Here is a 13051-nt window from a genome sequence, read left to right as displayed (position 1 = left end):
TCAACTCAATTCAACAGCCTTGATGGGGCAGACAAGTAACCCAAATGGATGTAAGACAAGAGGTATTCTAAGAAATAAGACAAAGTCATTAAACAATTACAGAAGTGAGACTGACCTGGAAGTTTTCAGCAGTAACTTAGAAATGAGACTTATTGACTCAGATAAGCATGAAGAGTTGCTAAAATTGACACACACAGGAGACTACTGAAGACTTGTGAGGAAAAACACAAAGCTTATTTGGACAGTGAGCAGCTTAACTATTTGCAAGAAGTTTCATTCTTTGACATCTGGGGCTATAAATGATGTTTAATACAATTTTAAATGTTTGTATTAAACAGATGAATTCAAGGGGGAAAGACAATCATGAGAAAAAGTTCCCATTTACCACAGTGAAAAAATTCCCATTAACCACACTTTGGCATCATTTGTAATAATAGATCCTACAGTTGCTTTCAAGATAATCCATATTGCGGAAGATTAATCATTTCATGCTTGAGATTGATGAACATGACTGTGTTTACTTGGTTCATTTATTTATTCGGTGATTGGCGCTGTCCTAGACTCTGGGGCTGCTGCAGACAACTTGCCATCCCCATACAGACGAGCGAGGAAAACTGAGAATAATGAAAAAGGTAAATGTCAGGTAGGTCTAAGTACTGTCAAGTGAGATAAAGAAGGGTTAGGGACAGAGAGTGACCATTTTAGACAGAGTAGTCCAGGAAATGCTCTCTGGGGAGATGACACTAGAGCAGAGACCTCATAGCACCCATCTATGTTAGATCATCTTGGCATGCATGTTTCCTGCCACCTGGACCCTGATGCAGTAGAGTCTCACACAAGCCAGAGCCTGGCGGTCACTTTTAGGGACTACTGAATCATGATCCTGTGGCCTTGTGTGAAATGGAAAGGCGGAAGAAATCTTTCTCAGGGAATTACTACATACAGGTTACTGTACTCGGTTTTACTACTAAATGGATGGGGTGCCTGTCCTTCAGAAAAACTGAATACCCCAGACAAACTGAGTAACCTGGAGAAAGAGAAATCAGCAAAAGCCCTAGACTATTTAGTCGTGAAAAGAAAAAAAAAAAAGTAGATCTTCTTCAATTAGTGTTGAACCTAAAAGAAATCAAATACATAGAAACCACATCCTGATTTGGAAATATGAAAAAGAAGAGGTAAGCAAAGCTTATATTCTAGAATATTTATAAGGAAATACAATGTTATTGCAATATTAAAGCATTCATTGAGTTAACATTCACAGTTTGGTCTATATCCAGGTAACCTCCAGAAGGTCTATAACATAATCATTCGTAATTTTGCTAAGGTACAAATTTGAATCAGTATGCTTTGTGTTTAAGTTTTTCATGAATCTAGAGGTTAAGGACCTCCAAGTCTACTTGCTAATGGCAGATTTTTGTGAATTTTTAATCTTAAGAATGTGAGAAACATTATACCAGGTACACAACTAGGGGCTGATAAACACACAAGGCAACAATTACTGAATGAATTGGGTAAACCAAGGACTGAGGGGAGCTCTTTCTAAGGCATCAGCACCTACAGATCTGTCTTGTGTTCACCTTTCTTTCTAAAGGGAGGCACTGCACATAACCTGCCCACATTTGGAAAAGGGATCCAAAATTGGTTTGGCTCTGCCATGATTTCTTGTGATTCTCTCTGTCTTCCCACATTGCTTTTCCTAAGCAACCTTCTTTGCTTATCACTTCTGCAGTTGTCATCCTAAGTGAGAAATAAGATGGTTGCTACTTGCTAATAAAGCACTTTGATCTCGTTTATGTGAAAGGTGTTACGTGTGTGAAGATGGGATCTCCTGATTTTCAGACAACTATTTTGTCTAATGCTAAAGTTCAGGAAACACATGTTCAAGACACATTTACAAAATTACAAAGTGCTGAGGGTTCCAAGATTTATAGTGCTGACTAGCTCCCGAAATCAGCAGTCAACACTGTAAGGTACCAAAAAGAATGTGTGACTTTTCTTTGCAAAGGCTCTTAGGCAAAGAAATCAGAGCACAATTCTTTAAAAAGCTGTTCAATTGATTTTTTATATTTTGAAACTCAGATGTTCTGAGGTGCTTAACAGTGGTGATTAGTAATACCAGTAGCTGTCTACAGCTTATCTCAGTGTGAATAGGTATTTTCCAATGTTTTATCTATCTTAATTAACGCTCAATTAAGATTGCAGTTTGAAAGGCTCAAATCCTTATTACCTACTTCTCAGCCATAGGATTTGCTTGCAGTGACTTTAGCTGGTTCTGTCATCTAAACTTGTCCCTAGAGAGGGCAGAGTAAATGCAAGTTTGGGGAGAAAGAATGAATGACATCTTGTAGCTCATCTTCGCTACCCAGACTGCACGTGGAAAGTGCTCCACGGTAGGTAAATGCCTCCAAGTAGTGACATCCTGTGGATGGCGCCATCTTTGTGGTGAGCACTTTCTTTTCATTTATAGCCACATTATTTACATCTGGACTAAAGAAATCTACAGCTTAGGCCCTTTAGAGTGCAGGTCCAAGACCTCCACCACTTCTAACACTAGCTGTGTTATCTTGAGCAATTTTTTAAAACCTTTCTGAATCTGTTTCCTCATTTTTAAAACGGCTAATAGTTGTACCTACTCCGGGTTATACTGATGGTAAGTGAAATAAAATAAGGAAAGTGCCTGGCACAGCACCTGACTCATAGTAAGTGCCTCATGAATATCTTATTTATGCAAATGCATGTATTTGTGTATATATTAATATATGTATTATTAGAGTACATAATAGAATATAATTTGAAAGGTCTAGTTCAAAAGGCAGTCGCTTTACTAGGTGATTTTATTGTTACGGCGTGTTTGTGAGGTGACTGGGGATAAGACAGGGAAGAAGTATTCTTCTCACTTTTCGTAAGGAAAAAATGAGGCCAAGAGTAATTGCATTTCTTAGGAAAAGTCACATTGGTGATTATTAACAAGTCAGAGGTAGAACTGGGGTGCCAAGGTAGCCCACACTTCTTCCTCCCTGGAGGGAAGGGTAACCCACGACCAGGATATAGCCAACAAGGCCGACTTGCGCTATATTTAATGCCTCTCCATTATTTGAAGGGCAGATTCACAGAGAAGTGACAGGAAAGGTTAATGAGGTTAATAAAACCCCAGAAGGCTGATTACAAAGATAAACCATAATGAGTAATGTGTAAAACAGGCCAAAAACAAACCAACCAAAAAAATAAAATAAAACTTGAGACTATTCAAGAGTTGCAAGGGCTTCCAGGACAAATATTTCAGGATTCAAATTCTGGACAAAAATAGTCATGTGTCTAAATGAAGCAAACTGGCACTTACACGGTCCTGAAAATGTGACTGTGTCGTCAGTTTTCTTATTGCTTCAAAACACTTGATCTTTTTCCCATTACTTTGGGGATCTCAGGCATCCAACGCAAGCCTACTTTTGACAAGCAATTACCAGGGCAGATGGGAAAATAACCACCCTACCTCAGGGTGAGTGCCCCCATTTTGTTTCACTTGAAACATCACTAGCCATGAGGAAAATAATTCTGCTTAAAAAGCTATCTGCATTTTCAATAGCACCACCTTTCCCAAAGTCCTAGAATGTTGATGGGTAATGCTCCCAGCTGCTTTTAATGTTACCCATTTGGTAGGTATTATTTATTTGGGCTAGTGACCATTGGAGTAGGATTAAATCAGCCTGCTCTATTTAAGTAAAAACTAATGAGATTTTGTTGGGATTGCATATGAACATTCACTGCATTCGCATTTTCAGAATGTGAAAATGGGTTTATGCTATAACACTAAATGTTTTTCATGGTGCTGTACCAGTTTAGATAACATATATCAAAAAATGAGCATGTGATGTGTGGAAACCCCCCAAATATCTGAATATTTAGAACCCTCACGTGTATTTGAATTACATGGTAGTATATAAAGGAATAATGGGGTAGTGTTCATAAATTTAGCATCTGAGGAGGACTATTCATTCATTCTTTCCAGTCACAGGGGTACTATTTAATTCCCTGAAGTAGTCAATTATCAAACAAAACTCTCATGATGAGAAAGTCGTAATTCGCAATCCAGAATGCTGGCTTTTAGTCAATGAAATGTAAGACATCTGTCACACAGGAACCTCAAAGTGGTCTCTGAAATCCTTGAAGTAGTGCTGTGAGGACAGGTTGGAAGTCTCTTATAACTTCATATAGAAATATTTGAGTTGAAATTCGATGAAGCTTTCTTGAGCATGTGCTGTGTACACCAGGCCCTGGGACGTACGCACAAGAAAATCACACCATCCTTGCCCTGGAGTGACTATCTATTAAGAAAGACAGACCTATGACTCTCATCCAAGACAGGCTATGACAAGTGTCATAGCACAGATACAAGCACCAATGAAAATGACAGAGGAGAGAAAGAAATTGACATTTATTGGGGACAGATAAATCAGGTTAAAACATATTCTTCCATTTCATAATCTCTGAATTTGAAGGGACCTTACAGTTCATCTTGTAGTCCAACCACCACTTTGTCGTGACAGTTTCAACATGACTCCCCAAACTACACTTTTGCGAACCCTATTCCAGAGGCTTGTGTGGAAGAATTAAAAATTCATGCCTCACAGATTTCATAATGGTAAGATTGTGAACCAGTTGGTGACTTGCCTGCCTGTGTATGGTTTACGCCTCCTGCCTCCCTCCGCACTGCATACCCCTTAATTGGCAGAGTATATACTGTTTCGGCTTTCCCTAAAGTTCAGTCTTTAGACTAGTGGTATCAGCATCACTTGAGAACTTTCTAGAAATGCAAATTCTCAGGCCCCACTCCAGACCTGTGAACCACAAACTCTGGAGGTGGGGTCCAGCAGTCTGTGTTTTAACAAGTCTTGCAAGTGATTCTGGTGCGTGATCAAGTTTGAGAGTCACTGGTGTATACAAGAGACAGATTGCCACAAAGGACTGAGGACCAATACCACAGTCCCAAAATTACACTCTAAAAAGAGGATTCTTTATTCATCGCATGCCGTCAGTGAATAAGAGGGCATCACAAGCCCTTTGTCCCAACCACTCAGAGGTATTTGCATTCCAATAGGGCCCCGAAGCAGCAGTGATTTAGCCCAAATGACACAATCCACAGCTGTGGAACATTTCGGGATAATAAGCCCGCAGAGAAGATGTCAGGAGAACCATCAAACCACACCTCATATGCAGCAGGTTTGTGTCCCTTGGAGACTTGAGCCAGCTGACAGCTCAGAGGAATTTGCAGGGCAGGATTCCAGTGCTAGTTAGCGGGGGACTCGCATGGCCTCTCCCAGCCCAGCCCTTCTCAGTGCTATCTCTTGACCGGAGCTGTCAGCTGTGGAAAGGATTTCATCTGTTCCTGTGGAAAAAACAACCTAACCTGCCCGCCTGCTGCTAGATCCCCTGCTGGTCAGGTCCTTGATTTTGAATATTACCCTTCAAAGGTTGCTTATGCTCCTGTTAGCAACAAAAGCAAATAGCTGTAACTTCCCTAGCCCTGAGCCTCATTTTCCTCAGGGAAGATTTTAATCAGAAACACAATGCAGTAAATTACATCTTCTTTCAGCAATTTAGTTTTCAGCCTTGTTTTTCAACCCAACTTTTGTGCTTGAGGTTAACGTTTTTGCCTGAGGTGTTGAATGAATATTGGAAATTTGACACCGAAGACAAAAGACAACAAATAAGGGAAGAGGAAAGTGGAACCGAGAGTTTATTGAAGGGATAATTTGACTATGCCATGAAAATAACAAATACAGAATGAGTTAGACCTTTTGAATCAGAACTGTCTAACAAGCAGCTTGTTAGTTAAATAAGGGTCTTGGTAAAGTGTATTCGACTCGCATTTCCCAAGATGCCCTGTTCTTCAGACCAAGCTCCAGACACCTCGAGGATTCAGCATTTAGTTAGAGGGAGAAGCAGCTCCTTTGAGGTTGCTGCTTTAGCATAGTGACAGCAGGTAGACAGCTTGGCAGCTGCCCGTATCCTCCAGAGAACAAGAAAAGAGACACTTGTGAGGGGTGATGTTCCCCACACATGTTTTTAAACTCACATTGGACATGTTCATCCAAGTTCAAGTTATCTTGCTCTGACCCACAACAGCAGGGAGAGGTTCTTGTTTTGAAAGGTTCAAGGAAACAAAAGATCCCATCCAAGGCTGTGGATCAAAGAAGGGCAGCCCCAGGTAAAGATGGAAAGCCTGCAGTACCTGCCATTGAGAGTACACAAACACACACACACGCAATCAACACAAAAGACTGTCACCCTGGGCGCATACATGCCACACACGCGCGCAGGGCCAGCTTCACGGCACTCCAGACAGTAGCTTCTGTTACCAAGTTTGAAAGATTCAGAAGAGTTCTGTATATTATTTAATTGAAAAAGTTTCAGAAAAAGACCGGTCCTTGAAGGATTAGGACTCACATTGAGAGTAGTTTTCCTACAGCAAAAATTTAAGAGTTCAAGGTATTTCCCCAGGAAAGACCAAGGACAGGCCAAGTATGACTGCCTCGTTTAAACGGTGGTTTGAAGAAGCTGGAGAGGAAACAGGGAGGCACCACAGTGGGCAGGATGAAAAGCTCGGAAAGTAGGATTGTGGGATAACCAAAGGCCAAACCTAGCCACACACATCTCACGACTTCAGCCAGGATCTCACTGAGGAAAAAGATGAATTCTGCAGGCTGCCATGGTATGAGAAACATAATCCGAACAGATTATATACATGGAGGAAACTACATTTTAGTGGCTGTGTAAATCAGGAAAAATAAAGCTGGTACAAGGCTACCATCCACAATTATGAAGAAAATTGAGTTTAGAAGCTAGGAGCACACAAAATGGCAGTTGAGCTGAACGAAGCAGCACAAGACACCATATTCGCCAAGGACAGATATGGAGGTTCCCTAAGGGCCATCTGGAGCTGGAGTAGCCTGGGGAAACGAGTAGACTCCAGAGCATTCTTTTTGAAATGGAGAGTTTGCCTGAGATTTTTCTCTTAAGTATCTGCATGTAGTGCCAATCTAAATTACTGCCAATTAAAAAAGAATACTTTAATACTGTTCTGAAATTTACACAACTTACACTGACTTGGGATGACTGATGTAGGTCAAAGATTATAGTAAGTACTAGTAATCCAGGAATAAAAGGACCTAAGAGTTATTCTTGTGAAAAATGGATGACATAGAGTGTGTAAATAATGGGAGCAAATGCAGCAAGATACAGTGAATCTTGGAACATTTAAAGTCTAATACATTACCAAGAGAGTTCAATGCTGATAAATGTAGAATAATAAGTTTTATGGGGCTTTATCATATGCTGTAAGTTGGTGTGGATCATAAAATATGAGGAATAAAAAAAGTGGAGGAGTTGAAAGACAAGTCTGCACATTATTTATGAATGACGAAGAGTGAAATGAATGAGAAGAAGAACAGGTAGACAATGTCTTGAATAATGATGACTTTGATGAGTCGTTATCACACAAATCTGTGTGTTTCATAAAATATGAGGAATATGAAAGAGCAGAAGAGTCAAAAGACAGGTCTACTCAGAATGAGATACAGAATGAAGGAAGAGAGGAATACAAGAGAAATGCACAGAATAATGATGACTTTTATGGGACTTTCACTCACCAGCCTGGATCCTTCATAAATATAAACTGTATAGAAAATAAAAGAGCAGCAAAGAGAAGAGACAGGTCTGTGTCATAAAATATGAGCAAATAATGTCAACTAGGCTTGACAAAATAAAAACAAAAATAATTGAGCCTGATGCAGCTGTGGGAAGACACAATGTTTAGATTAATGTGAACAAATAAAATAAGCGAGTGCAGAATTGTCTTGCCAATAGGGAATCAGCGACCACCTAAGTAGGCATCATTGTCGCAAAGCTTGTTCACTAATAAAGCCTTGGCGAGTTCATAATGACCCCTCACTGTACCCCCCCAAAAAGCCATCAGCACCTGGGGCCCAGGAAGCACTGTTGAACTGATTTTCACACGGAGGTGGTCTCACTAACACATAGCCTCTTCGCAGCCCCTCTGGCTCCAATTCCTATGTAGTTTGCCGCTTTCTACTTAAACTATACCCAATTTATCAAATTTTGCTTTGTTAAAGGCCTTGAAAAAGTTACTGTATAAAACTAGAGACATCCTTTTATTTTCATTTCTTGTTATGTTGGATTTAGAACCTGGAACCGGATCTGTCAGGATTAGTTCAAAATCCAGAACTCAGGGACTTTCAAATGTTTTCTCTGTTAAAACAAATGGGATTTCAAAATCTCAAAATTTCAAAATCTCCCCAAAAGGGACTAGAGGAATCAGAGAAGGCAAAGCAAGCGCCAGTGTACCATTTATATGCCATTCAGAATCATTATTTACAGAATTCATAAGCTGGACAGCTCATCAGAAAGAAGAAAGCCGCTGATCTATGTCAGAACTAGGAATGTTGATCTGAGGAACTCAACAAAAGCACTAATGGTGACAATTATACTAGTTTGGCTTTTGTGTGACTTAATGGCTTCTATTTTGTGTTGGGGGGTAGGGCCTAGGTGATGCAGGATAAATCTTATTAGTATAACTTATATCTGGTTCCTCTGATTGCAATGCAATTTAGTAGTGACGTTTATTGGTTGTAACACATAACACAAGCTTTAACTGGTAACCATCGTTTGCTTTTTCAGAGTTTTTTTTTCTCTCTCTCTCAAATGATCTTTGTGGCCAAGAGCCTTTAGATACATTGCCTTGACTTGCTGATTCTGTTCAAAGCATATATAATGCCAGGATGGAATTATTATGATTACTTTGGAAAGTCATGTTTGCACAAATAACATGGCCCCTTTTAATCTAAGACTGAGTTTGCCTGGATACACTAAATCTCACTTGGTGGAAAAAATGACATTGATGCCTTCAGAAAAATCATTGACCTTGCCCAATATTCTTCAACTCTACCAGTTCCAGCTACAAAATGTATGTTCCAGAGCTCAGGGCTGCCAAGGCTTGGATTGAACTCTGGTGAAACCTCCTCCCCCGTCCCAACAGCAGCAGACCAGTGAAAAATCTTTGCTTGGGAGTTGCCTCTGGACCCTCTTCTTAGCTGCCAAGCTCCTAAAATTTGTTACAACTTGTTGGCCAGGCTACAGCTAAAAGTATACTTGTTTTAGTGGACTATGTCCCTGGGAGCTAACCCTGTTAAAGTCTAGTTTAATGTAATCCCCTTATTTGGCAAAAATGAAACTCACTTGTTTAAAGGGAAAATCTCCTGAAATATTTTATTTCAACCAGGCCAGAGAAACAGGATACTATAGTCAGGGAACATGTCTCTTGCAGACTTTAACTCTTAAAATTCACCAAACTAAGTCAGCTTTTTTTTTTTTAATTGTTTTTCCAGAAAAAGTAATTTGACAATACGTATCAAGAGCCTTAAAAGTGTTCACACCTATGTATGTAAATACATGGAAAATGCACTCAAAATGATTTTGCTGATTACCTCTGGGGAGAAGACCAGGAACTGGAAGGGGACTTTAGTCATATCTACAGTGTATCTATGTATTAACTAATTTTAATTTCAATTGATTTTAGGGGGGAGGTAGTTAGGTTTCTTTGTTTATTTATTTATTCATTCATTTATTTTAACAGAGGTACTATGGATTGAACGCAGGACCCTGTGCATGCTAAACATGCACTCTTACCACTGAGCTATACCCTCCCCCCTAATTTTAATTAATTTTGATAAGAGAAAAATATCTTTCCGCAACTAGGACTACCTCCCAAGGAAATAAGAAATTCAATGCAGAAGAAATTAAGAAACAACTAAATATCCTAAATAAGGAATGGATTAAACAAGTTAAAGAATACTGTTTTAGGACTATATTATGTAATAACAAAATGATACACTAAGGAATTTCTAATTACATTGGACAGTGTTAATATACTGCCAACTGAAAAATATCAAGATTCAGAACTACACCGAGTTATAATCCCAATTTTTATTGGTAAAAAAAGATACACATACCCTCCCTAAAATGTTATTAGTAGTTACTGCTCATTGGTGAAATTATTGTTTTCTTTGTTATACTTGACTGTGTTTTCCAAAGTTTCTCCAACTTGGCTTCTAGAATCTAGTTTCAGCTTGCTTTTATATTTGCCTTTGGTCTTGTGTTGCAGACGTGCTTGTGTGATTCGAGGCCAAGTGGTGGCTGTGGATGGAACCCCTCTGGTAGGGGTGAATGTTAGTTTCTTGCACCACAGTGATTACGGGTTTACCATCAGTCGGCAGGATGGAAGGTACGTCACTGTTGCTCCTGATCATTATGGGGACCAAATGCTGACTTCTAGGCCATGAGTCAAACCAGGGCTCGGATGATACAGTGTTTGTAAGCCCATCTTCCTTCTAGCTATGTCTTAAAAATTCATTGGTATTATTTATTTCCTCTGTTCTCCATCTAAATCAAACCAAATTTCTCTTCTAACCTTGAGCTATTAACTCTCAAATCTTTTTTTTTTTTTAATTTTTTAAATGGAGGTACTGGGGATTGAACCCAGGACCTTGTGCTTGCTAAGCACACACTCTACCACTGAGCTATACTCTTCCCCCAAAGTCTTCCTGAGACCCTGGTCCTGGGGATAGTTTTCTATCCTTCATCTAGTTCCATGTTTAAATCCAGCTTCAAAATCCAATGAGGTGATACAGGTAATAAAAAGGGAGCCATGGCTCCCTTAGGCTCTTCTTCCAGGGCAGCCTCAAAATATTTCAGAAATGAAGGTGTCTAAAAGGTTTCTTCCAAAAGTATACAATTCAACCACATTAAGAATTTTTTTTAAATGTGTCCCCCGCTTTGACTGCCTATGTTACTGGTGACTAACTGGTTGACAAGCATGGCCAGCCTAACCAATTCCTCTTGTTGTCTGTATAACCATAGTGATATTAACGTTAAGCACCGACCACCAGGCTGCTCTCTCTAAGGGCTTCCCCAGGTTCTCTGAGACCTGAGAAGCAAGACCACTAGTTAAATCTTTTCTTCCTGGAAAAGGATTTGCTCACAAAAACATTTTTGTTGCTGTCATTTAGGTAGACATTTGTTCAGAATATTTGAGTCAATAGGCCCATGTGTCCAGCTTAAAGGTACCTATGTATGATTCTTAGGAACATTCTAATGATGGCTTTGAGGTGCCCTAGTCTTCAGGTAGCTACCCTTAAAATGTCCTACTCATAACAAGCCACTTCAATACTCACATAAAGAGACCTGTTGCCTTGAAGATTTTTCATGGTGTGAGAAACTATCTCCTTTCAAGAACCTAAAATCAAACCTTATCAGTCCCAACCACTTCAGAATTGTTAATTGTTCAACTTGGGGTATGTTGAATTTATTTTTTCGACTGCCTGTCAAGAAAGGGCTTATAAAACTCAGTTAAAGAAGATAATAAGGTAGATGTTTAACCTACTATAGAAGAACTATTTTTAAGATTGTAGCAAATCATGAATTCTCTGTAAATTATATTGCTAATTATTAATGAGCCATCTATTCATTACAACAAGCTCAGCAAAACTACTCTGGGAGCAGGTAGTGTGAATATATGTATATATACACACACACAATAAAAACTATATTTCTTTTCAAATATTCCATAATTAGAGCTCTTTACTAATTCAAATTGACCTTTCTCCCGATTAGATTGACGGAATTTTGGTAGTTCACGCGCCAGCAACTGATAAACAAAACTGGCCTCTCCCTTGCCAGCATATTCAACCATGTGCCAGAAATTGAGAAATGGATTATTTCTTTAAATAGAATATGCCCTCAGGGACATTTGACTTCTCATGGAGAAATGATGGGCCCTCAGTTTTTTAGCTTGTGTTCAAAGGTTTCAGTGAATTATTTGATATTCACAAAAGAACCTAAAAGGAATGTAGTGTCTAAAAAGTCTAAACTTTTCTGTTTCCAGTTTACAAAAAACATTAAAGAAGGGCAATTTTTGTTGTTATTTTTGTGTTGTTAGCTTCAAGTAAAATGCAAAGACCCTCCTCCACCGAGCCTACTGTGAGAACTAGGTGTATAGATGACAGATACTGGCCGGAGTCCCCTCTGGCAGTAAATTTCCCCTCAGGCTCCACAAAGGGTGTGAGCATTCAAAATATGTGTCCAAATGCCAACCAGACTGTCCCACTGTCATCTCTTGGACATAAAGTGACAGTGTGATGAGAGTTTCCATTTATATGTCTCTGCTTGTTGCTACCTCAGATTGAGTTAAGAACATTTCAAAAGTAGAATATCAGAGGGAAACTACAGCTCTTCCTCGATTTATCATGGGGTTACATCCCGATACACCCATTGTGAGTTGAAAATATTGTAAACTGAAAATGCATTGAATACACCTAACCTACCGAACATCATATTTAGCCTAACCTGCCTTAAACATGCTCAGAACGTTTCCATTAGCCTACAGTCAGGCAATAGCATGTAACACAATGCCTGTTTTATAATAAAGTGTGGAATAGCTCATGTAATTGATTAAATTCTGTACTGAAAGTGAAAAACAAACAGGTTGTGTGGGTCCAGAAGAGTTGCACGTGTATCAGTTATTTACCCTCGTGATCAAGTGGCTGATGGAGCTGTGGCTCGCTGCACTGCCCAGCATCATGAGAGGGCATCTATCACATATTGTTAACCCAAGAGAAGACCAAAATTCAAAGTATGGTTTCTACTGCATGTGTATGGCTTTTGCACCATTGTAAAGTTGAAAAATCCTAAATCAAACCATCATAACTCGGGGATCATCTGTATACCCAAGGAAAGGATTATAGAGAGGTTGAGGTTACCATTTAAATACCTAGTAGACAGAGTGTGATATGCAAGATGCTGTAAAGTTCCACTTTCTGTCTCCAAATCTCAATCCCAGCGGTCTGCCACTGTGCCCGTTGTTCCAGTGGTATCACTGCTTTTGTTTGAGCTAGCAACTCTGTCAAAGTCCCTGTTACATGCAAACACATTATGGGGGGTGTAGAACTAATTACGCACATTATCATCCATTTGCAAAAGT

General features: G+C 39.4%; 1 protein-coding gene across 1 annotated transcript in view; it reads left to right on the top strand.

Moving 5' to 3' along the window:
• TENM1 (teneurin transmembrane protein 1) overlaps nucleotides 1-13051 on the top strand; it is a 706272-nt gene that overhangs the window by 557814 nt on the left and 135407 nt on the right. The window contains exon 19 of the mRNA XM_072956695.1: nucleotides 10178-10297. Coding sequence (XP_072812796.1) covers nucleotides 10178-10297 — 120 coding nt within the window. The remainder of the gene's footprint in view (nucleotides 1-10177; nucleotides 10298-13051) is intronic.

Source organism: Vicugna pacos, chromosome X (assembly GCF_048564905.1).
Source record: "Vicugna pacos chromosome X, VicPac4, whole genome shotgun sequence".
Lineage (NCBI taxonomy): Eukaryota > Metazoa > Chordata > Mammalia > Artiodactyla > Camelidae > Vicugna > Vicugna pacos.
Note: the sequence above shows the minus strand (reverse complement) of the source record. Positions and strands in the feature narration are given on the sequence as shown.